This window comes from Aquarana catesbeiana, linkage group LG10 (genome assembly GCF_042186555.1).
Source record: "Aquarana catesbeiana isolate 2022-GZ linkage group LG10, ASM4218655v1, whole genome shotgun sequence".
In the NCBI taxonomy this organism is placed as follows: Eukaryota; Metazoa; Chordata; class Amphibia; order Anura; family Ranidae; genus Aquarana; species Aquarana catesbeiana.
Window position 1 is genome coordinate 237,115,828 of NC_133333.1, and position 27,122 is coordinate 237,142,949.

The 27,122-nt window shown below is 43.0% G+C and overlaps 1 protein-coding gene across 1 annotated transcript in view; it reads right to left on the reverse strand.

Moving 5' to 3' along the window:
• Positions 1-2,535: 2,535 nt before the first annotated feature.
• PEX14 (peroxisomal biogenesis factor 14) overlaps positions 2,536-27,122 on the reverse strand; it is a 272,999-nt gene continuing 248,412 nt past the window's right edge. Inside the window, exons 7-9 of the mRNA XM_073603474.1 lie at positions 14,931-15,028; positions 11,061-11,152; positions 2,536-6,967 (exon numbers count right to left, since the gene is read on the reverse strand). Of these exons, the coding sequence (XP_073459575.1) occupies positions 6,541-6,967; positions 11,061-11,152; positions 14,931-15,028 (617 nt within the window). The 3' untranslated portion in view covers positions 2,536-6,540. The remainder of the gene's footprint in view (positions 6,968-11,060; positions 11,153-14,930; positions 15,029-27,122) is intronic.

Below are 27,122 nucleotides of genomic sequence, written 5' to 3' on the forward strand. Positions count from 1 at the left end.
AAAATTGCTGTTCAGACGCTCTCCATCCAATCTGATAGAGCTTGAGCTATTCTAACACATGAATATGCTTTGATCTAAACCATCACCGTTCAGGATGATGTGCAGTGTTAAATTTTCTGCCACACATAGTGTTTCGCTTTTAAGCCAAAAAGTTAAATTTCTCATCTGACCAGAGCACCTTCTTCCATGTTTGTTGTGTCCCCCACATGGCTATTTGCAAACTGCAAACAGGACTTCTTATGGCTTTCATTCAACAATGGCTTTCTTCTTGCCACTCTGCCATAAAGGCCTAATTTGTGGAGAGCATGACTAATAGTTGTCCTGTGGACAGATTCTCCCACCTGAGCTGTGGATCTCTGCAGCTCCTCCAGAGTTACCATGGGCCTCTTGGCCGATTCTCCGATTAATGCTCTCCTTGCCCGGCCTGTTAGTTTAGGTGGACGGTCATGTCTTGGTAGGTTTCCAGTTGTGCCATACTCTTTCCATCGTTCGGATGATGGATTGAACAGTGCTCCGTGAGCTGTTCAAAGTTTAGGATATTTTTTCATAACCTAACCCTGCTTTAAAACTTCTCCACAACTTTATCCCTGACCTGTCTGGTGTCCCTTGGCCTCCATGATGCTGTTTGTTCAATAAGGTTCTCTAACAAAGCTCTGAGGGCTTCACAGAACATTGGTATTTATACGGAGATTAAGTTACACTCAGGTTTACTAATTTTATGACTTCTGAAGGCAATTGGTTCCACTAGATTTTAGTTCGGGGTATCAGAGTAAAGGGGGCAGAATACAAATGCACGCCACACTTTTCAGATATTTGTAAAAAATGTTGAAAACCATTTATCATTTTCCTTCCACCGCACAATTATGTGCTACTTTGTGTTGGTCTATAACATTAAAACCCAATAAAATACATTTACGTTTTTGGTTGTAATATGACAAAATGTGGAAAATTTCAAGGGGTATGAATACTTTTTCAAGGCACTGTATATCTGCAGCGTGAACCGGAGGTACTGCTTCCTCAGACGCCTAGTCTCAGGAGATTTGGTGATGACACTAGTGTGCGGCTCACGCTTTTTCTTTGCTGCAAGCTGTGAGGAAGCAAAGCCCAGCCTCTATCAAGACGGCTCCCCTCCACACAGACACAGGTCTTTAAAATGTAAGCAAGAGCAAATGCAAGGTCTTGATATGGAATAATATCCGGTTTTGTATCAACAGGAGGATAAAATGAACATGAGAGAGATGAATGCCATACACGTCTAACCTCTGCAGGGCCGAATGAGAGAAATCAATAGGTTCCTGCATCCATTGTTGGTGGAGGGATCTCCCGACAATACCCAAACAGTGACTGTATCTGTTCCGCTGAACATTTCCTATCCAGCTCTTTCGATTATTCACTCAAGTTTTGTGGAGTTGGGTGGTGCAGACAGGGCCATCTACACCTCAAATTTCAGCCGATTCATCAGAAATCAGAGCCCAAGATGAAATAATAGGGCAGGAAAAACATATAAGGAGGGCTAGAGGGGGTGGGGGTGGGTTAAAAAACAAAGGTTGCCCAGCGATAGGCTATACCAGTGGTTTCCAAATTGTGGCCCTTTGCTTGCTTTTATCCATCCTTTGGGGCATTATTCCACCCACTGTCAGCAACAATGGAGCACTATTCCTCCCACTGACACCAATGATGGCGCACTATTCCTCCCACTGACACCAATGATGGCGCACTATTCCTCCCACTGGCACCAATGATGGCGCACTATTCCTCCCACTGACACCAATGATGGCGCACTATTCCTCCCACTGACACCAATGATGGCGCACTATTCCTCCCACTGACACCAATGATGGCGCACTATTCCTCCCACTGACACCAATGATGGCGCACTATTCCTCCCACTGACACCAATGATGGCGCACTATTCCTTCCACTGACACCAATGATGGCGCACTATTCCTCCCACTGACACCAATGATGGCGCACTATTCCTCCCACTGACACCAATGATGGCGCACTATTCCTCCCACTGACACCAATGATGGCGCACTATTCCTCCCACTGACACCAATGATGGCGCACTATTCCTCCCACTGACACCAATGATGGCGCACTATTCCTCCCACTGACACCAATGATGGTGCACTATTCCTCCCATTAATACCAACTACGGGGCACTATTACTCCCTCTAATACCAATCATGGGACATTGTTTACGCCCTCTGACGCCAAGACATTTTCTACTCCCGCTGGCCACAGTGTGGCCCCTCTAAAGTTTGAAGAACAGTAAACTGACCCTTTGTTTAGAAAGTTTGGAGACCCCTGGACTATACCATTTGTTAATTCTGGTTCATCTGCTTTGTGCTATCAGGAACCTTTGCTGTCCACTTACCTGTACTCCATTCTAGTTCTGAGCGAGTCCCACTGAATTTTCCACTTCAGCTCAAATTGGGCTGCCTGAGGAGCAATCCTGTTTTTGTGGTTTTGAAACCAACAAAATATGTGCACAAAAGGTTTCAGTAAAGAAAAAAAAACAGAATCCCAGAGTTAAATAGTGTAACTTGTTTTTATTACAATTATGTACATTTATAGTTTAATTTTTGTTATTTAATTTTTGAAATCTATACATTAGCACACCGACGAGCACAGTAGGTTGATGCAATTTAAGGGAGCGTGGCACTGCACTTAGGCAATATAGACTTCTCTTCTTTGTGACCATATATATTTTTTTCCCATATGGCCTGCTCTATCCCCAAAGCATTCAACACAGTGCAAACTTAGCAATGTCACAGGCAAATTACTTGTTCTGAAGAAACATATGGATATGGTTTTTAAAAGGTTCGGCCAAAGATAGTTTTTATTGGTCTATTTTTTCCTTACAGCAGAGGATTGTAGGAAAAACTGATTTAAAGAAAAGAAAAAGTAATTGTGTAAGGTCAGAACACCTGCTAAAAAGTAATCTATGTCCAGCATGGATTTTGTACATTGCTTTATGATATTAAACCATTTAAAGTGTAGGTATAGCCAAAATCTGTAGAAAACAGTTCCAGCTTTTTTTTTTGCTGTGTCCCATTGAGATTTCCTTTTCTTTAGCTCCTCTTGTGTCCCCAGGCCAAGGACATTTCTCCAAAGTGAGGGAAGTTCCCCTTAAAGCGGAGTTCCACCCAATTTTGAGAGGTGGTCTTAAACGAAAGACCACCTCTCCACCCCACGTTTTTGGATATTAAAAAAAAAAAAATGTTTTCTTCTATCGTACCTTTTTAACGAAGTACATAGTGTACTTCCGATCCATCCGGTCCGCGGCGCAGGATGTCATATCCTTTTGCGTGGCGAGCTCCCCCCCGCTGTCTTCTGGGACCTGTGTGTGTCCCAGAAGACAGCTGGCCATTCACAAAGCGCCTGCGCAGTAGGAAATGGGCAGTGAAGCCGCAAGGTTCCACTGCCGGTTTCCCTTAGTTAGAATGGCAGCGCCTGCACCCGATCCGATGGACGGATCGGCCTCGGGGGGGCCGACATCGTGGGCTCCCTGGACAGGTAAGTGTCCTTATTAAAAGTCAGCAGCTACAGTATTTGTAGCTGCTGACTTTAAAAAAAAAAAAATTGCGGGTGGAGCACCACTTTAAAGTGGTTCTGGGTGTCTCCATTGAAAAGATTTACCTTCACCTCTTGGTTCTGCTTACAGCAATAGAATTTTGGATTTCCCATTAAATTTCAGCTTTAGTGACAAAAGTCCAAATGGGACTAAAGCTGGCCATATGCTAGTAAATTTTTTAATGAACATACGTATGAAAATTCGCAGTACAATCAAGAACTTGATGAATGTCGTTTGAAAGAAAATGCAAAATTCTGTTTGCTTTTAACATTCGATTTTGGAACGAATTGCCTTTCCAAACAAAAGCCACATACATGGTTAGAAATTTGTTTGTGTAAAAAATAAAAAAAATTCCGTCCCACTCCTTCGAATTTTCTCATCACTGCAGTCCAAAACGAACATCGATTTAACCCCACTAACTATTGGAAAATCAAACGGACGTTCTTAAAAATAAAAATTTTAAATTAAATTCTACTAGTGTATGACCAGCTTAATAGAGAGGGTAAATCTACCTATCAGGGGCACTGAGAGAGATAAAAACCTGATAGAAGTTCTATCTAAAAATAAAGGAAAAACAATCTGGCCCCTTACACACAGGGCGGGCTCCACTAGAGTCTGCCTGCTCAGCGGGGAATCTGTCCGATGATCTCCACTGAGCAGGCGGATGGCTAGTCCGTGTCTGCTCATTCAGAGTGGACGCAGCCCGCTTTCCTCTATGGGCAGTCGAATGTCAATGGACTGCCTGTCTTTTCACACCATCCGATCTGCCAAACGGATGGGGAATGGATCCCCATCCATCTGTTTGTAGCGGACAGGATCGGATGTGGGCGGGTGTCAATGGACACATGTCTGACACCAGCCTATCCATAGTGGAGAGTTCAATTGGGTCCACCTGAAAAACTGACAGGCAGACCCGATTGGTCCGCCCGTGTGAAAGGGCCCTTTGGCTATGCATACAATTAAAGAGAATTGCATTTATGACCCTTGTATATAAAAATACTACCTAAAACAATCATGTGTCTTTACCAAGTAGCTCTATTATAATGTAGGAAAATATTTAAAAAACTAAAGCTCCAGACTGGAAAAAGAGGGTGAAAGGTGGGGGGCTAAAAAAAAAAAAAAAAATAACAAACATGTTATACTTATCTCCTCTGTAAAATGATTTTGCACAGAGCAGCCCTGATCCTCCTCTTCTCGGGTCCCTTGTCTGCGTTCCTGGCCCCTCCCTCCTGTCGAGTGCCCCCACAGCAAGCCGCTTGCTATGGGGGCACCCGAGCTGAGCCGCAGCTCCGTGTGTCCATTCAGACACAGAGCCCCTCTCTCCCCCCTAATTGGCTAACTGACTTTGACAGCAGCGAGAGCCAATGGCACCGCTGCTGTGTCTCAGCCAATCAGGAGGAAGAGTCCCAGGTGACTGAGGCACTCATGCACATCGCTGGATAGAGATGGGGCTCAGGTAGGTATTAGGGGGGCTGCTGCATAGAATGCATGAAGATAAAAAAAAAACTCCTGCCTTTACAACTACAGTGGAACCTTGGATTATGAGCATAATCCGTTCCAGGAGAATGCTTGTAATCCAAAGTACTCGCATATCAAAGCGAGTTTCCCCATAGAAGTCAATGGAAACTAAGATAATTCGTTCCGCATTGACTTCTATTACATGCAATACCGCATGTGGCCAGAGGTGGGGGGGGAGTCGGAGAGACTCGGAAATACTCGGGGACAACTCGGCTGAACTCGTAGAACCTCAGAAACACTCGGGAACAGAGTATTTCCGGGTGATTCCGAACGGCTCCGAACTGTTCCGAGTGTCCCCGGCGCCCCCGAACCTCTGGCCAAATGAGGTACTGCACACCCCCATCAGCTTAAATTCTGCTCGTTTTGCAAGACAACACTCGCAAACTGAGTCAGAATTTAAAAAAAAAAATGTGCTCGTCTTACAAAACGCTCGTTAACCGTGTTACTCGTAAACCAAGGTTCCACTGTACTTTAAAGGCTAACATACAAGCAGAAACTGAGACCACCAGCAGGGCAAATACTTATTGTTAAAGATTATCTAAAAAAGTAGAGGTATTGATCCAATCTACCCTGAATGCTGCATACAAATCAGACACATTTTAAATGTGTCATAGCTATTTTCCCATAAATTACCCTCCACAGAATTGGCTAAAGCAGGTCAGGGGTGAGCCCTTCAAAATAAATTCTAAATAATTACATTTTAAACTATAAAATCTCCAAATAGAAAGACTGAAAAACAGAAGGTGAGGGATTTTTTTTGTTTTTTTTTTACAATTGGCTTAATTTTATTTAACTTAATTCTTGATTAACTTTAAGAAACAACAAAACTGCCATCATAATCCAGGAAAAAAAATGATTTAATATTGTAGATTATTGAATGCTAGTTTGTAAGCCTGCGATTGCTCATTCGATTGTAATGTGCAACACTCAGAATAGTCGGTGTCATGCGCACAATGCTCACAGTGTGACAAACAGGGATTACAGGTCGTGTGCCAAACACACTACAAGAGTTAAGAGGTGATTTAAAATTGGATGATCGGTGAGCATTCTTTTTATTTCATCTTTACTTCTGGGGGAAAAAAAGGAGGTGATTCTTGTAAAAAAAAAAAAAAAAAAAGGGGAGAGTGCATTCTGGGTCCCATTATTATGTTTTCCTTACATGTGGGTAGACCGCTAAAACAAGAACTACGGGGATCTATCGAGGAAGGTGAAAGTGAGTTGATCTGTCATTTACATAGATGGAGGGATCACTGTGCAGACAAAAATGAGAAGATAGCTGAATGGACAGCGACACAGCAGAGCACTAGAAAATCTCGCCTGCGATAAGACATCGGCTTTTGTATAACTGCATATAGAGTTGTACCACAATAGATCACACAGTTCCTTGGCGGTATGCACCCCAGAACACATCAGGGAGATGGAGGTAGCAGACGGAGATGCAATCATTCCATCTCGTTGCTGGCTCCTTCTGGCCTACGCAACTTATCCACTGGCTCATTGATCTGTCCGTCCCCACCCCGGCGGTCTTCGGTTTGGACTCCCATGCAATCCTCTTCGTCAGCTTGTCCAACATCCTCTTCGTCTTCTTCGTCCTCCTCCTCTCCTTGGACTTCCATGCGCACTTGGCTCTGCACGTCAATTTCAGGATCCCCCTCTCTAGTGGTGGACAGGTGGTGGGAGTTGACCTTTGCTCCCTCGGGGCTGTGGTTCTCCTTGACGGGAGAAGAGGAGCCAGACTCGTTGCTAACAGGGGAAATGTCACTGCTGCTGTTGTGGTTAAGCGTTGCCTGGTTGGGTAAAGTGGGGGGTTTCATGGGCATTTGCCAATTCGGAATCTTAGGCGCAGACGGAGATGGCGGGAATTGCCTCCTAGTAACAGGAAGAGAAAAAGAAGTCAAAACAAGCTATTTGGATTATGCCCCATGTGTACAAATGGCTCAGAACAAGATCACCTGAAGTCTGTCGTTTGCCTGACCTCGCCCTTTTTTTTCCATTTCTTAAGAAGGCACGTCTGTGTCAAATAATGGTGCCCCATAGTTGAAAGGAATGTAAAAGAACATTACCGCTCTGTTATCTGATGCGGTTTTCCCGCTGGCAGACAGTGTGTGATATCAAGGCACATGCATAAAAGGTGTTAGATCTTGTAATATTAAAGTTGAACTCCACTCTCCCAATCAACATTTATTATCTGTAATCCTCATGCTGCTAGCATTAGTAAATAGATAGGAAAGTATATCATTTTCACTTGTTTTAAACTTTTTTTTTTTACATTTCTTCAGTTACTTCCTGGTTTCTTGCCTAGGCAAATGATGTCATACATCCCAGGAGTCCTCAGAAGGGGAGGGTTTTCTCAGCTAAGTGCAGATGGATTCCAGGAAGTATATGCTACATCAGGGGTGCCCAACCAGTGGCCTCGGGGGGGCCCTCTAAAGTGGCCCGCGACCTCCTTCTCTGGGATTATGGGTTGCCGACCTGCCACCCCAGAGCATCAGTGCTGTGAATGAAGTCAGCGGTAGAGGAAGCAAGCTGATGCTTGCTGTATAGCGCCGCCTCCTGTCACAAGCGGAGTGAAACCAAATGCACTCTGTTTTTACCTGCGGGTTTGGTGCTGTTTCAGACAGTGCACCAGACCTGCAGGATATAATAGAAGTCTAAGGCAAAGTGCAGCTAACTCGTTGGAAAGCCACAGGTGCACTGCGCTGCACACGCTGTGCGGGTAAAACATAGTGCATCAATGTGAAAGCAGACTTAGGCCCCTTCCACACCATCAGTTCAACCCAATCAAACCCTCCATTAACCTCTATGGAGCAGCAGATGTAAACAGACTTGTGCCCATTTACACCCACCTACCTCCAATCCGATCCGCTAAAAAAACAAAAAAAAAACAGAAAGGGATCTGTCCCCTTATGTATGGGCGGATCGGAGGGTCCATATTGTGCCCCACGACCGATTACCATATCCCTTAAGTGGCCCTCGCTGTTCAAAAGATTGGCTACCCCATTGCTACATAAATCATCTGCCCTTACTCAAAATGCCCACGCCCAGAAATGCTGGGGGGGTTCAAAGTGATTTCTCAACAAAATAAAGCAGGGAGACGTGGAGGTATGGGGGGAGTTTGCGTTGAATATTAAAAATGAATTGAATAGTGTTTTTGGTTTGTGGTGCTCATATGCAGTGAAGATTTGCTTTAATTTTTTAGGTGACCATCTTAATTATGAAGCAGATTCACTTTGGGCATGATGTCTCTTTAGACGAAACGTGCTGGGACGAGCCCTGCTGATGTCATTGCGTTACCCACAAACTTCAATTTTAAGCGCTTGATCCACTTTCTATATGTGGGTGAATTTTTTTTAATTCCCCCATCAACACAGTGTTGACAGGTGAATCCCTCCTGCTGAGCCATTGTATTCTCCCAGCTGGGGGGGAGGGGGGTTGGTGGGCACTGTCAGCGCCAGGAGAAAGTAACTTGCACTGTGTATGGCCTGCTATGGTTTCTCCCAGAAAAACAGCTTCGCTGGAATGGATGACTTCAGGAGAAGACAGTGATTATTGCTAGTGGCTATACCAGCCATTAGCGATAGTCACAAGTAAAAAACGTCAGGCTGGTTGTACCCTCATTGATTGATTAATCAGCCTGACCATATATGGTTCGAATCTCGGCCGGCTCCTGCTGAACCGGCCGAGATTCGAACAGTCTATGGTCGGCCTTACAGTAGGTAGTAGTGAATGGTTCTTTTTTGTTGTAGTTTAGAAAGTGAAAGCAAGGGTATGACTTGTTGTCATTGGTAGCAGGCACTCTTCAGCCTTTATAATTCAGTCTCAGTGTGATCGAAGGAACTTACTTTATACAATACACTTTTCTACTATAAGTCCCAGCATGCATTTTTATTGTCTCTAAATAATCCATTGCTTCCTGCAAGCTAAGACTAATGGGAGTAACTGATGTCCTTTAGAAGCTTGGAGTTTGCTGTATCTGGTTCTGACGTTATGGTGCCAGCGATGGTCATAAAGAAAATTAATTTGGCTGATAATGCGATATCAATTATAGCATTTCAGTGAATTATAGCTTAGATCGGACCATGATGTCAAATAGGATGGTGAAATTAAAACGTGTAAAAATAATTAAACGCTCTCCCAGGACAGCACTAGCTGACTCTGGACATTTAGTCATCGGTGTCTGGATATGTAGGACATTCTGTTGACCTGAAATGTACTGGCTAAGGTCCTCCAATACAGGTTGTCATGGGGTCACCTGACCCCCCCCCCAGCGGATGGGTAGACAACAATCTATACAGCTATGTAAAGGTTATGAGAAAAGTAGGCTTTGCTCTTAACGACCAATCAGGCGTTTCCATTTTTTTAGTGGCTTGCAAAGATTTAAAAAAAAAAATTATATATATATACACACACACACACACACATATATACATTCATACTGAATTATTACTATTATTATTGAATAGGAAGGAGGCCAATTAGCCAGCTGTATGAACAAGATCTCCCATCTGTAGAAACATCCGGATAGGGGGATTGCATTAACAAAGATTTGGGAAATTCTGATTCATTTGGTTAACATATACACTGCACATCATCAGTATTAACCCCTTACTACTTCTAAAAGAATATGATATAAACAGGAACTTTCATTTAATTTACTTTTCAAAAACCCTGACTCATTACTAGAACACCATTCTTGGGATTCAGTGCAGTGATTTTGCCTAGGCCAAGATGATGTCATCACTCTGCTGCAGACTGGGGGAAGCATTTCCTCAGTCTCCCCTCCCCAGTGATTAGACTGCAATGTTGTAACGCCATAACAAATTACAAGGTTAGAGGTTGCAGCAGAGCAGGATCCATGTCAGACATTTGTGAACACCAGGATTTATGTGATTGTGTCATCTTTGAGCTGGCATTTCAGTCCAGGAGGTAGATGGTGACTCTGGATGATGTCTGAGCAAAGATGGGGGCTGTTGATGAAGGCAATGTCAGGGGAAGTAATGTGATAAATACCTTTCTATGCTACCTTAATACATTACTTGGCATCTGTAAGGTAAACCAGATTGCCAGCACCAGAAAACCAGTGCGGGCTTATGCTCATGTTTGAGTGTGTGTGCATTGCTCATATGCCAATACTTCTAGGCAAAGAGGCAATAAATGTACTAATTCCAGTTCATTGTGCTCGCATTCGTCTTTGCCTGTTGATTCTGTACTGCGCTTCCCGGCCATTACCGACCTTGGCCTGCTTCTTGCTGACTTGGTTCCTCGTTGCCCGGCTGCCTCTGGTTGCTGACTGCATACCAGCTCTGCTACCATCTCCTGCTTTGGTGCCAAAGCTGCTTCAGTATCCTGTTCTGCAAGAATGCAACCCCCCAGCTTCATCCACCTAAAAGAGCGGACTTCACCAGCCAGATACTCTGGCACTCATGCCACTCTGTGCCCTCACACTCTCTGTCTCCACCTACAGAAGTGTTGGGCGGGAGGTGCAAGTGAGAGGCCTCCGCAACATTCCAGTCATCACCAGGTATGTGATAGCTTCCTACATTTAACATGAAACTAAAGCTCCATAAACACGGGCCGATGGTCGGTAGACATCTGCCAGTATAAAAAAAAAAATGACATTCGGCCCGTGTGTGTCAGATTGTCAGAACCAGCGGCCGATTGGCTGAGCTCAGCCTGAGAGCGCTGAGCGTTTTGCCAGGGGGGGCTGTCCCCGTGTCATCAGAACACAAGAGCACCATGGGGGGGGATTGCTGTACTAACGTTGAGTCATTAGTACAGCGTCTCCGACTGGAGCAGTCAGTATTATTTTTGTTCAACCCCAAAAAAGCTATCAGTGTGTACCAGGCTTAAATATGTCTGATGCCAGGTGTACTTTAAATTTTGCCTATCCAACTCAAGTGTTTCCATAAGATGTGCACAAGTTTACCACCCTGCCAGCATCTCCCATTACAACCTCCAGTACCTGTTCAGCAGCAGTCCTTTCAGAGAGTAGATTTCAGACTTTAATTCCTGGATGTTCTGAGATTCCAGAATAGTGTTAGATGAACTAAAGGCCTACAAAGCACAAGAGAAAAATGTCATAATTAAAAACTTTAAAAAAAGTGTTATTAACCCCCCCCCCCCAACCAAAAATAATAAAGTATATTGTAGCCTACCAATCCTTAGATGTCATGGTTGCATTTGTTTTACATTTTAGGCTTTCTCTTATTTTCACCTAGTGATCTGGCCAGGAAGTCTTACTTTTACCAGCCTTCTTTACTAAGCTGCCCAGCAATAGTGTCTATTCTGTCTATTAGGGGGTTGAAACAAACCCTTTACCACTGACAGGGATGCGAACAATGATCAGCTTTTATCCATTAATGTAACATTTTTATCCCAAAAGGAAAAAGAAAACTGTTGCTGTAACTGCTTGAAAAATGTTAGCTGGAGTTAAGCTTTAATGTGTTAGTCAAGTTCATGTAAATCTGCTAGAATATCTAACACACTACCCTTTCCACAGATTGACAATGCCGCTGGCCTCTGGTGTCTCTGTTAATCCTCAGTATGTGGAGATATACCAAGACAAGGAAATGTGTTACTGGCCAGGTCACAAGATAAAAATGGAGGAAAAAAAAAAAACTATTGCAGTCACCACATTTAAAAGAGAAGTATGTTTTGTTTTTTTCTCCAGATTAATACTTACCTAGGTGGATGCAGCATCAGTCCGACGCTACATCTGTCCCCGCCGCCTCTGCACTGAGAACCAAATGATCGAACATCGCCGATGGCTCAGATGTCACAGCTCCCTGAGCAGAGAGCTGCTGACTGTCAAATCAGCAGCTTTCCGCTCTACACCCCCCCCCCCCCCCTCGGTGCGCTCACTGGAGCGCTGAGCTGTGGAGGGGCGGGGGAGTGGCCGTCTCAGGGTCTCAGCGGCTCGCTGAGAGGCTGAGACGGGTATCAGTCCAGGCACCTGGTAAATCCAGACTTTATTGTCGGGATGACGCGGTGCCTGGACCGATTAAAGCGACGTCAGCAGAGAGTGGACTTCCGCCCTCTCTCTGCTGAAAATGGGTCACAGGAGTGCAAAAGGAATTGCAGTCCTGTGACCCATAGGAGAAGCCCAGCCTAACGAGCCCAGGCTGGACGTCTCCTTTAAGGATTGGCAAGGTGCAGCTTATTAAATTTTTGTTTTTGGGTTTAATAAAGCTTTAAAAGTGGTTGTAAACCCTAATATATACCCAGTGAAGTTACTGGCGATACACAGAGGTGACAGGCGATACACAGAGGTGAAACCAATCCTCCTACATAAGTTGTATTTGTCTATCTGCAGCCTTTTATCATCTACATCTGTTCAAAGTGCTAAATTATAAAGCTTGTCTGAGGGTTCCGAAAAAAAGGGGGCGGAGAGCTGAAGTTACACTCTGCAGAGCTCAGTGAGGAGAGCTCTGACAGCTGATTGAAGGGAAGGGACACATCCCCGTCAACACAGCACACAGCAACAGAGCTGAGGTTGTCAATCAGCTAGAGGCCCCTCCCCTGTCACCATTTTTCTCTCAGTGTCAGGAAAACTTGTCAGAAGTGATTCATGCAAATAGCAGAGGAAGGAGGCAGCAGACAAAAATGACACTTAGGGTTAATAGAGACAAGTACACACTATAGAGAGATGTGCTCTGTTCATATCTCATGTCTGAGGTTTACAACCACTTTAAGGAAATCTACCAAATACTGCTTACAGCTAAAATGATTACTTGACAAAACCTCCGTGCAATTCCAGAAAAACAACAACTTTTTCTAATGCCACGTACACACCAGCGGACTTTTCGACTGGACCGGTCCGACGGACCGAGTCTGGCGAATATTCGACCGTGTGTGGGCTTCATCGGACCTGCAGCGGACTTTTTCGGTCGAAAATCTGACGGACTTTAGATTTGGAACATCTTTCAAATCTTTGCGACGGACTCGAGTCCGGTCGAAAAAGTCCGCTCGTCTGTATGCTAGTCTGACGGACGAAAACCGACGCTAGGGCAGCTATTGGCTACTGGCTATCAACTTCCTTATTTTAGTCCAGTGTACGTCATCACATATGAATCCATCGGACTTTGGTGTGATCGTGTCTAGGCAAGTCCGTTTGTTTGGAAAGTCTGTCGGAAGTCCGCCGAAAGTCCGTCGGATAGACCGTCGGACCAGTCCGGTCAAAAAGTCCGCTTGTGTGTACGCGGCATAAGGGACAATCACTGTTTATGGGGCCCCATGATTGTAAGATTCTAACAGTCATAACACATGACAGAGTTATAAAGCAAAAAAAAAAAATAGCATTTCTGTTTGGCTGCTCCTCCTCATTGTCATGAATGAGAGGGTCTAAAGCTGGCCATAGATGGACCGAAATCCAGCTGCTTCAGCAGGGACCGGCAAACTTTTGATCCATCTATGGCCGTTTCCGATTGACTTCCCTTGAACGGCAATGTTGGAAAACATTCATTCAATCAGTGCCTGCAGCTAATCGGCTGTAGCGCTGTTCAATGTATTCTGACAGTGGAGGAAATCCGCTGTCAGAATACAATGGGACAGCAAGGAGGATTCCTCCATCTACCGCGCTTGTGTGGATGGGGGAATCCATTGCCCACTGGCTAATCAAATAAGAAAAAAAAAGATCCATCTACGGCCAGCCTATGGTATAAGATGTTCTCTTAGACCAGCAGGTACTCTCCTCCCTGTGCATTGTTCGTCATTCAGTGGTGTGGGTGGGCATAGACATCACTCATTCTGGGATTTTGGTTTAGAAGATCGCCTCGTTAGCATTGTTTCAAAAACTGAGACAAAACAGGGTTTTTGGGGGTTTTTTTTGTGAGATTTAAGTTGTTAAATGCTGTGAAAGACTATAGATTTTTATTTTTTTTTTCAGAAAACGAAACGATTAGCTCATTTTCAGTCAGCGCAGGAAACGAGCGAAATAAATTGGTAGCTAGCAACAAATGGTCCAAGAAGAATAACCTTTTCAAATGTGCGACCTTCACATTCTCTCACCACACTCGTTTGTGGTGGATTAGTATAAGTATTAGTCTGAATAACCACAAAAATTTGAGAAAACCACACGATGTATTATTAATGAAGTAAAGCCTAATAACACCACTGCATCACAGGCACCACGAAATATTCACTCCTACAACCCAAGTCCCAGCTGACGGGGAACTTCCCTAAATCTAAGGTCCCGTTCCTACAGGCGCTGCCATAGGTCAAATTTTCATCCATCTATTGACAGATGAAAAACTGACAGCATTTCTATGGACAAACAGATGACCTACTGTTTACATCCGCATCCATTTAGTTCCATTTTTTAAAAAGGAACAACCAACGTTCAGATCCTATAAAAACGAAACGTAACAGATGTAAATGGATGCCGTCAATTTACATGTGTTTCATTTATATCCGTTTTTAGGCAAGAAACATTTTCTTGTTTATGCAATTGTCGCCTCCGATTGGTTTCCTGGAACTAAAAAAAAAAAAAACATGCAAAAATTTTTTTTAAAAAAACCAATGCAAAAAAAAAAAAAAAAAAAACTGATGCAAAAAAAAAAAAAAAAAAAACTGATGCAAAAAAATAAAAATGATGCAAAAAAAAAATAAAAAACTGATGCTAAAGATGGGCTTTTGTTTGCTTTAGGACTGGCTTTTCTTTCAATACAAGTCTTATGAGAATACAAAACCTCAATGCAGGTCAACTGCACTGACAACTAATTCTAAATGATCCCAGAAAAATAAAAGCACATTTCATTTGCCCATCAAAGCCTGCTAATACAGGCCCTAAAATGTTACCTTTGTGACAAACAGAAAGATGGAGGTGCCCACTCACCTTGGCAGCCGCCAGCTCCTGGGTTAGTTCCTGGATCTTCTGTTGATGTTGTACAAGCAGCTCTTGTGCAGCAGCCAGTGTGGCCTGGATTTGAGTTACTATAGAGCAAAAACAGAACATGGAGATATCTCAGGATTTTCCAGCATTCTCACAATGACAGCAGAGATACCGTACATATAATATAGATACAAAAAAAAAAAAAAAAAAAAAAAAAAGCCTTTTGGTCAAATTCCAAACCTTACTAAGGCTTCATGTATGTGTTTTCTTTGACTGCCGCCCCACGGGGAAAATCGCACCACAATGTTGCCACGGTTTGTATTTTCCGGTGGTCAAAATGTTACCATCCTGAACGTGATTCTTCTGCATTCAGGAGAGGGAGGTTTTAAGTGTTACTAAACCCAGTAATATGAAAATGGTTCATCTGCTCCCCACAGTGCCCACAGCTTATAAATCATCTTTTCACATTAAAATACTGCCACTATATGCCTTTTTGGCTGATCTGTATACCACGGTCAAATAATAACCTGCAGAGTTTGTCCAGAGGTGTGTGTTCAGGTAGGAGGAGATTTCCACTATAGCCTGTACGCTCACATGTGTGATGTCAATATCATGTGACCTGGCTAAGCTCTGAGAACAAGGAAATGTTCTCTCCGGCATAAAAGACACAACTGAGCATGTGCAGGTTGGCTACCCTGCCTGTGTTAGCTGGGCTTCCCCAGATAGACAGTGCAGGAGAGGGGAGGATCTGTGCATACAGGATAAAACAGCCTTTTTTACACAATGCAGAGGATTAACCCCTTAAGTTCCACAGTGAGTATAACAAGCATGCTATTCCACATATACAGACTGATTTTACTGTTGTGGGTTTAGTAACACTTTAAGCTCCCCTAACCGCAGCAGCTTCTAAACTCTGGTAAAAGCCTATGTGTACATTGACACATAGACTTTATGGAGTTGAGTTTGGGAGCTTTGGCAAAAAAAAAATGCAGAAAGTTCCTAAACTCAGTTTCGGCGCTGTAGTGTACAGGAAGCATTAGGAAAGCCAGTTGTCATTTGATATTTTACATTGTTGCAAACCAGATTTACCAATTGCAAAACATGGGGTGGCCTTAAAGGGTCACTGTCAACCTGGCCATATCAGTGTAAAGGCCACCCCTGACCACATTATACTGCTCTCTCCATCACTCCTCCATTGCTCCTTTTTCTGTGGCCACAATTGTAAAATATCCGGTACGTCCAGGCATGGGGAAGCATGTGACCTCCTCCTACGATGCAGCGCTTGGGTCTAGAGGCCAGTTACTTTTCCAAATTAGGATCCCAATGTATCTTGAGCAAGATGCATCAAGTTAGGGAAGGGACTACGACAACAGTCACTTTAGCAGTCAATATGAATGTTGTCTCAAACCAATTAGTAACTGACACAGTGGGGGAGATTTGCTAAAACCAATACATGTCAAATCTGGTGCAGCTGTACATGGTAACCAATCAGCTTCTAACTTCAGCTTGTTCAATTAAGCTTTGACAATAAAACCTGGAAGCCGAAACCTGCTGTGGTTTCTATTCACAGCAGCACCAGATTCTGTGTGCACCAGTTTTAAGCAAATTTCCCACAGTATGTGCAGTGGTGGGGAAATAACTATTACAATGCTCAGTTTTTAATTTCAGTCCTGTTTTGATGAAGAATTCTAGTTGAGGCCATATTCTAGATCAGCCTTTCTCAACCAAGGTTCCTAGAGGTTACTTGAACAATAAGCAGTTCCTGCCTCTCAGATAAGTAACCATTATCAGCAAATTTTTTTTTAACTATCTGTAAAGGGGTGGATTCTTCCTACTGACCACAAATGGTAAGGAGAATTCTTCCCACTGACCATCATGCTAATGTACTATGAGCTGTAGATATAGTAATTAGTAGCAAGGATTCCCTGAAACCGAAAAGTCATTTCAAGGATTCCTCTGTGTTATAAAGGTTGTTATAGATCCTAGGCTCAGGCCACACTCAGAATCTTGACTTCTTCACAAACAAGGCCCCGTCGCCTCCTAATAAGAAGCTCCCGCATTCAACTGGCATTTGAGGGTGAATTATGAAAGGTCAAAGCAGCAAGAGTAAACTCACCGAAGCTATACCACTGTATAATGTAGGGTGCAGAGTGGTCGGTGCTCTGGCTAATTGAGTTCACAGTGAATCCATAACAAGTACAAGCTGGCAACTCAACAGATTCTCCATAGAATACTTTATTATAGCATTAACATCATCCAAAAACTGACGCGTTTCGGCCTAAGCCTTCAGTTGAATGGAATGCCAGCAAGCCCAGACCAAGATCTACCAATCACCTGTCCGTGATCTACTGGTTGCTGACCCCCAATATAAAGTATCATTTAGGTGGAAGGTAGAAGGTCAGTTGGGAGGATCATCAGTTAATTTGAGTATATTGGAAACATATTACTATGGATTTTTGAGTATCTATAGGCAAGGTGTAAATGAAAGATTCCCAGACATCAAAAAAAACAAAGTTGGGATCCGTTTTTCCTTCACCTTTCTTTCTTTTTATTAGACCAGTTAATGTAGCGGCTGGTCACAAACGATGAAAAGATTTCCCACCACACTTACCGACCAGCCCTCTGTTTTGAACTTAAATTGTTAGACAGGGTCAATTTGGTTGTTTGGAAGGCTGGTTGGTAAGTATAAACAGAAAAGTCAGTGCTACAACCCATACACCACATATATAGCAGAGAACCCAGGTGCTCGATCCACAGTCGCTGGCTGAGTAGAGTAATGTAGAAAAAATGATCCGCACTCCGGTTGTTGCTCTTAAAATGCCACAGTGAACAAACGCTGATTAAGTCAGTTGACGCGTTTCGGCCTATAAGGCCTTAGTCATAAATGGTCGGTAAGTGTGCTGGGAAATCTTTTGTTTGTGGTGTGCATTGCCCTTCCATGTGTACTTTACTGCAAAGGTCAGTTATAGATTGGGGTGGAGGCCACTTTTTTGTACAAATGTACCGGCAGGTATCTGACACCTTTACGGACTATATGAACTCACCCCCTTCTCTTTAATATGTTTAGGGGTAGCAAATCCAACTCAGGACAGAAAAGGTTTCCTTTACATCAAAAGAGGATCTGTTTTACCGTTTCGGGCCTTATTAGTAAACAAAACTAACTTTCTCCAGCTGTCAGTGTTTTCTATCTCTGTGCACAGAAATAAATACATTTGTAAAATAAACAGTAAAAAAATGATATATCAAAAGTTTAGAAAAAAAAAATCTTATTTTTGTCCATTTGTTAGCCTAGAATAGAACTTCAGTTATTTTTTTTTAAACTTTCCATCTATTAAATCTTCTGCCCTTGTTGTTTTAACTTTGGATAGTACATTTTTTTTTCTGCCAGTAAATACCTTATACAGCCCACTTCCTCTTTGTCTGGTCATTAGCCTAGACTTATGACATCATGCACAGCTCTCTCACTCTTGTGAGAGTTTGCCAGGAAGGGAGGTGAGGTGAGTCATAAGAGGGCCAATCAGAGCTGCAGAGCTGGAGGTGTGCCTCTGTGTAAATCCAGGAAGTGAACAGGCAGCCGCTTCAGCTGCCCACAGTTAAAATGGTTGCAGCCAGACTCAGATTTCTGCAGCATATTTGGCAAGTACAGAATCACAGTATATATAAAATAATGTGCAAAGTGGTTGGAGGGAAGTTCCAAAATGGCAAAGATGATTTTATTACAAATGATGTGAGCAGACTGCAGTACCTCTTTAAGGCTGGGTTCACACTGGTGCGATCCCAGACATTGCATGCGATCCGCACTGCGTGCCTGTGCACATCACATGCAATGTCTTTGCAGTGCGAAATTCAGCCACACAGTTGGTATGGCTGAAATCGCATTGCGTTCGGACCAAAATGGTACAGGACCCTTTATTTGTCCGCACTATAATCGGATCACATGGGTTTTCAGACCCACGTGATCCGATTTCACAGTTCACACTGCGTTCTGCAAACCGATTTGGGGGTGTCATTAACTTTATATGGACACCCACAGAGGTTCGCAGAACGCAGTGTGAACCGCCTGAGTCTCAAATGCATTGCGGGAACCCGCACAGGGATCGCGGTGGTTCCCGCATCGCACCAGTGTGAACAGAGCATAAGACAATGTATCAAAGAGAAGTCTTCATGTGTTTAAACAAAAAACAATGTAATAGAGATCTAGGTGAGGAAATGACTTATGGTTGATGCATACTGGTGCTGCTAAATTTGCCCCCCCCTCCTCCACATATTGATGACCTCTGGTACTGTGGGGGACCGGAGTCGTGCTGCCATGCAGTAACCTGTCTAGTGACATTGGCAGGGCATGCTTAGCTTTGTAGTGCCTCCTAGGCTTGGTGGCTACAGGTTGGCCAGCACTGGTGTACAGCACTCGCCCGCATTGCTACAGTTCCCTCTCCATCTCTCCCTCCCCGCCAGCCCGGGGATTTATGTTCTTCCCATCTAATCTCTCCCCTCCCCTCTCATCTGTGGGATTTGCAATGTATCACTGTGGCGGAGGGTTGACTGGATTGAGAAGTATAGCCATGTGTGTCCCTTATCACAGACAACCATTTATCAAGCAGTTTATCTCTCTGTATCTCCTGCACTGCCTCTGTTTTATCCATCTATCCTCGGCTGTCATCTATGTGACAGAGGCCGCCAGGGGGGCCTGACAGATACAGAGACAAGCAGGGCAGTGATCAGGGGAGCCTGCGCTCTGTGCAAAGCACGGTAACCCCTTAGCTCTGTACAAAGGAAGACAAGTCCCTGAGGATTCCATAGCCTTCCAGGCACGGCAAGCTGGCCAAATCACAGAGAACACAAACAAACACAATCACACACACCCTCCCGTCATGGGGCTGGTCACAAATCTGCCTAAAATAACATTTTAAGGTGAAATGAAGACATTCCTTCATACATTCTTGGGTTTGGCTACCTCGGTTACACAACTACAAAAAAAATGGCAAAGATAAAAAAAAAAAAGTTTATTTTTAGAAGAAAAAAAAATACAAAATTTGGGGTGGATGCGATTACTCAGAACACAATGTTTTAATTGTTGTGTGTAAGTGTGTCATAAATATTTCACAACTAGCTGTAGAGCAACTTTAGGAAATAATTAAAAATTGGTCAGGTGGTGCTCTCCAAAAAGCAATGTGACCTAAATATGTATCTCAAGCCAAAACTGGTATTTTTTTGGGGGGGGATTAGGAAGGAGGGTTAGAACTCTTAGGTTTTAATTTCTTTTGCCATCCGTCGCCCAATTCTTGAGTTGTTCTCTCAATTCTTGTCCCAGTGACGATGCTGCCACTGAGATAGGACATTCGAGGAAATTTAATGGCAACGAAAACTTTAGTAAGGTGGAAAAAGTAAAGATTGTCCCCTCCCTTCCTGCTACAGCAACAACAGAGGTTCCATCCCTTTCTGAGTCCGCCCGAGGAGTCATTTCAAGAATAAAATGTTAAAAGCAGAACTACAGGCACAAATACCTAAGTTCACACAGTCTGACACCCTTGAGGTCCCTTGCCAGCATCTTCCAGGTGCTGTCTTCGGTCGTTTTTGATTGGCTCGAGGGATGATGTCACTTCCGCGTGTGAGCAACTCAGTGTACATTTTGCAGGGGCTTTGCAAACAGTCAAATTATTTTATTGCATGCCTCTTTGGCAATATTTGCCTGTTCGCAAATTCTCATTATTTACCTTCAGTTCCACTTTAAAGTCTGTCTGGAGAACACCTATAAAGCTGAACTCTGGAATAAGCAATTATTATCTAGATCAGATGAAGAAAACCTGGTGCCTGAAGGCACGGTTAGGAACCCCTAGGGGTCTATTATAGACAGACCAAAACATAAAGGTATAAATTTATTTTCATATAACGATAATGGACATATAGAAATCAATACATAAAAACAGTATCTGATACCCAATTTGTACAATTGTATGAGCTGACCACTGTCCTGGTGCAGGATGGACTAGTGATGATCAATACAGATGTAAAACACCTTACATGTTACGGACTAAATGTCCTTCTTCAGAGGTTCATTTGGTTCAGATTTTCTAGAACAAAGAAAATGTGCAAATAGCACAATATTAGTATACAGTAATTAGTGTGAATATTAGAACGATTGCAAGATATACAAAGGAGTCTCTAATCATGTATGTTCAGCCATGTATATGGACGACTTACATAGTAAAACAATCCACATGGGATAAGTCTGAGGAATAGTAGAGGGTCATTCCAATCACGGACAGCAAATGAGATCCCCTCCAGAACACAACAAGCTCAGAGACACAGAAGGCAACCAATTCTTCACTACGAGGACTCAAGACTGAGGAGCAAAAGCTCCTGCTTCAACTGGGCCAGTATAACTTTGTTAAAGATATAAAGCATGGCAAGGTCACTAACAAGGGTATTAAAGTAAAGCACTAACCAATAAGACATGACAGCATCAATAAGGCTGCATAGAATAAGGTCTGTGTTTGGTAATAGTAAGAATAATGAGCATACCTGAGAGATATTAGGATGTATCAAGTTGTGCTGCTTTACCACCATGACCCTCTACTATTCCTCAGACTTATCCCATGTGGATTATTTTACTATGCAAGTAGTCCATATACATGGCTGAACATACATGATTAGAGATTCCTTTGTATATCTTGCAATCGTTATAATATTCACACTAATTACTAATATTGTACTATTTTCACATTTTTTGTTATAGAAAATCTGTACCCATCTGAACCAGATTAACCTCTGAAGAAGGACATTTAGTCCGTAACATGTAAGGTGTTTTACATCTGTATTGATCACTAGTCCTAGGACAGTGGTCAGCTCATACAATTGTACAAATTGGGCATCAGATACTGTTTTTATGTATTGATTTCTATATGTCCATTATTGTTATATGAAAATAAATGTATACCTTATGTTTTGGTCTGTCTAGAATAGACCCCTAGGAGTTCGTAACCGTGCCTTCAGGCACCAGGTTTTCTTCATTTTTTCTTAAATTGGGTCGGACAGACCAAATCTTTGTCCACACACATTCCAATCCCCCCCCCCCCCCTTTTTTCTTATCATCTAGATCAGAGGTCTCCAAACTGCGGTCCATGGGCAGGATGTGGCCCTTTGCCTTTATCCAGCTCTTGGGGCACTATTCTATCCACTGATACTGAACACTATTCCTTCAAATGACACCAAAGATGGGGCAATATTCCTTCCACTGACACCAGAAATGGGGCACTATTCCGCCCGACACAAGAGGTGGGGCACTATTCCGCCCACTGACACCAGAGGTGGGGCACTATTCCTCTCGCTGACACCAAAGATGGGGCACTATTCCTCCCACTGATACCAATGATGGGGCACTATTCCTCCCACTGATACCAATGATGGGGCACTATTCCTCCCACTGATACCAATGATGGGGCACTATTCCTCCCACTGATACCAATGATGGGGCACTATTCCTCCCACTGATACCAATGATGGGGCACTATTCCTCCCACTGATACCAATGATGGGGCACTATTCCTCCCACTGACACCAAAGATGGAGCACTATTCTGCCCACTGACACCAAAGATGGGGCTCTATTCCTCTCGCTGACACCAAAGATGGGGCAATATTCCTCCCACTGACACCAAAGATGGGGAACTAATTCTCACACTGACATCAATTATGGGACACTATTCCACCCACTGACACCAACGATGTAAATTTTTTTTACTCCCACCGACCACCAAGCTCATGGAACTATTTACTCCCACTGATGCCAGGGCATTTTGTACTCCCACTGGTCACAGTCCAGCCCCTGTAAAGTTTGAAGGGCAGTACACTGGCCCTTTGTTTTGAAACGTTGGAGATGCCCGATCGAGATATAGGAGCCCTGTGTATTCCTCCTTGAAGCTTGGTGTGCTTTGTGTATTTCTTCCAGGTCTGTGCAGTAACCCAGTGTGAGGCTTTCCCTCTGTGCAAAAGCTTCCTGTAATAAAGACCACTCACAGCTGCTCTCTCCCCTTGTGCGGAGTGACTGGCCTTGACTCCGCCCCCTCCTGTAGTTTTCTGTCGAACAGGGCTGCTGGAAAACTTTCATTCAATTGGCTGCAGCACTCATCAGTGTATTCTGACAGTGGGGAGATTTCCCCACTTCTGTGGATGGGGACATTTTTTTTTTTTCATCTAGCCAGCTGGCTGAAGGGAAAAAAAAAAAAAAAAAGTTTGTATACCCACCTTAGGAAATGGTTCGAGCCTCTTAGTTTTTTTTTTTTTTTCCCACTGGGTAGATTTTTTTAATAAGAAAACCACAGAGATGGAAAAAAGGAATGCTGCTCACCCCAATGAACACACAAGACAAATTGGTTAGATTCCCCCAGGGGCTTTCATGCAGCAAAAAAAGATTTTCTTTTACTTTCTATCTTGGAGACACAATAGGAAGTGAGTAGAAATCTTTCTGAAGGGAAACTTTCTCTTATACCTAATAGACCGCTTGCACACGAAACTCCCGTTTGAGCATCCAATTTTACAGACTTTTTTTTTTTTTTTTCAATGTATTTCACGCAAATGCGCGTAATTGCATGTATTTTCGTGTAAACTTATTCTCACCTTCTTCTTCTGCAGACTGTAAATAATGGCCATTAGCGCACATTTTTGCGCAATCAAGTATATTTGCGCGCACTTATGCGCATATATAGGAGTAATTTACTGAACAAAAATGCAGATTTTTCTATATTTGTTTTTTAACTGAAGAATACATGGCGATTGTTTACGCGCCTGTGTGCATAGGCACGTTACAATGAACTGGTTGTATTTTAGCTCAATAAAAAAAAATAAGATGTACTGAGCTTTTTCAAGCTGCAGTGTGCAAGAGGCCTTAGATTGTAAGCTCTCATGAGCAGGGCCCTCCTAACCCTCTTGTAATCAATTGGATTGCAGCTGTACCGTCTCCTTTTATATTGTAAAGCGCTGTGCAAACTGTAGGTGCTATATAAATCCTGTATAAGTCTGCTGTAACTAGATCAGGTATCCCCAATGGAAGAATTCCTCATCTCCTTTTCTAATAGTTGGATTGTCCATTTTCTGTTTTGATTGCAACGGTGCATATCACCAAAGGGCACACAAACAGCAGTAAAGAAGTAACAGAGGATCTAACCCCCCCCCCACACACACACACTTTAAGGTGCACTTTAACCTTTTTACTGCCACTATTGTATTTCTTATGGTGGTTGGGGTGAAGGGTCATATACACTCCATGAGATGACTGTCGGCTTTTTATTGAATAATCGCTTTCTGTGACCCCGTTGTCCAGTTTCCAGTGTCCCTTTCCTTGGCCCAGGACCCATATGGTGGTCTAAAAGACTCCTGATTTCTCATTACAGAGAACCTGTCTTAAAAATAATATAACACATAGGGGACTTTTTATTTCCTATGTGATATAAAGTTTTAGTGAAAGTAAAAAAAAAAACAAAAAAAAAAAACAAAAAAAACCCCCAAAAAACAAATAAAAAAAAGGTAAACCCAAGCACTTGTAATCAACCCCCCCAAATTGTTTTAGCCCATACTACCCCATCTGTACACACACACACAAATGTAAACACACCCATTGGGAGTGCCTACATGCGAAAATGTCACTTGCGATATATATGGTATATACTACAGCAGGGTACTGCTACTAAAGGCTGAGCGAATCGAGAGCTTCAGGAGACCTGGACAAAACAGTCTTAGGGACCGGTAAGAAGAGCAGTGGTGCTGCTGACCGGGGAGCCAGGTGGCCTGGCATTTTCAATAGATTTTTGTTGATGTAGAAGAACCCCTGCTTGGGCAACTGCAACAGGTGCATCTGAGCTACTACCTTCTGGGTAATGCCTGGTCAGCCTAGGAAGTCTCTGCAAACCTCCATGTGAAATTTGTGCAAAAAAAGGGAGAAAGGCTGGTGCCGTGGAAGTCGGCTAAAACATTGCTTTATTAATGCAGGTGAATAGAGATGGGCTCAGGCGTGTTCAGGGTCCTAGTCCCAACCCACCTGTCCGATCCCGCCAGGAAGCCGACATGGCACACCACTAACAGGCAGTGAGGCATTTTCCTGGTCCGCAGCTGCACAGACCCGGAAATGTCTCAATGCCTGTGATTAGCGGTGTGCCATGTCGTCTTCCTGGCGGGAACGGACAGGTGGGTTGGGACTAGGACCCTGAACACGCCAGAGCCCATCTCTAATGAACAGTCAAAAAGTCCAACGCATTTCGGCCATCCGGCCTCGAACATGGGCAACTGATGTTATGTGAACTTTCCGTTTTGTTCAATAAAAGTGGGCTGTCATTGCTCTTAAATACAGTTTGAACTGGCGCAACGCATTAGAAAAGCACCTACCACATGAGCATAAATCACACCACAATGTAATGTTTGAGGGTTTTAACTAATCTTCAGGCCTAAAATTGATTTTTTTTTTAAACACATGTGCAAAAAACAGCTAAGGCAGGCAAAAGGGTTCCATGAGAAAGCTGTACGCATAATCTCAAATTAGTAAAGGGAAGGGATATTCTCATTCCCTTCCCCCTACTAAGCAGCTGTTTTATTAGCTTTGCCAAACATTCTCTCTTCAGAAAACGATAATATTACAGATTTAATTTTTTCTGGTCCAGTGACAGGCAGCATCTGTATGACACGGCAGGGGGTCTAAACGGGACACCTCTTCTTACTAGTGAGTGGGAAACCTCCATAAACTTCCATTGTCTTAGTTTCAAGTGACATGTATGATTTTATACTTTCCTTTGCTTGTGTTTTGGTGGAATTCTTCTTTAACACTTCCCGCCTGGCCTATAGCAGAATGACGGCCTGGCGGTGGCTTTCCCATCCTGACCGGACATCATATGACGTCCTGGCAGGAAGCGCCGCGATCCATCACCGGCTGGACTGATCAGTGTACCGGCTCGCTGCCGGTACCATGTGACCAATCACAGTAAGTCCCATGACAGTTGTACACAATGGATGGCTCTCTTTCATGTCATCCATTATGTACAATTGCATACCTAGCTGTGATTGGACAATTTGATCACTTGGTACAGAGAGGGCCAATCACAGCCTGTCACATGTGATTAGCTTTGACCAATCACAGCTAATCACAACAAAACAAACTGGATGAACCAGTTTCATTCAGTAAAATGCTTGCTTATAGCAATGTAATTCACTGCTATAAGCAAACATGAGTAAAAAAATAAAAATAAATCCTGATCACTTCCCCAGAGTAGTACAATTTTACTATGGTAACATTATATTGCTCTGGTTACAGTGTGTTTTAAAAAAAAATCCTACAAAATGAATAAATAATTAAAAAAATAATAACTTTTTTTTTCGTACTGTCACCAGTCAGTGTCCCTGATCACAGCCACACCAGTTATATTATGACACTGTACTGTAGAACATTTTTTATTTATTTTTTTTATTTCTTAATTTCCAAAAAATTATGACAGAAAATTACAACTTAAAAAACCCGCCATGCCTTTTACTAAATACCTTGGATTGCCTACTTTCTAAAAAGAGGCAATGTGGTGGTATTTGTACGGCCCTGACATCTTCAGGCCTCAAGAAATGAGATAAACCGTCGGTACATCAGGATTCATCAATTTTCAGATATATATCCCATAGTTTGTGGACTCTATAACTGTCCTACAGACTAAATAATATACACTGATTTGGGTTATTTTCACCAAAGAAAAGTAGCAGAATACATTTTGGGATAAATTTATGAGGAAACTTTTTTTTTTTTGCAAAATTTTCGCACAGAAATGAAGAAAAACTTTTTTTTTTTCTTTTAAATGTTCAGTCTTTTTTCGTTTATTTAGCAAAAAATAAAAAACCCAGTGGTGATTAAATACCATGCAAAGAAAATGTAGTTTGGGTACAGTGTTGCATGACCGCGCAATTTTCATTCACAGTGTGACAACGCGGAAAGCTGAAAATTGGCATGGGCAGGGAGGGGGTTAAAAGTGCCCGGTATTGAAGTGGTTAATGTTTACCTTATTATGGTACATTTTTCAACTAATTCAAAGTGGAACTTTTAATTTCTTCATCTTTCCATCTATTAAATCTTCTGCCCTTGTTGTTTTAACTTTTGATAGTAAAACATTTTTTTTCTGCCACCTTATACAGCCCACTTCCTGTTTCTTGTCTGAAAAAAGCCTAGACTTAT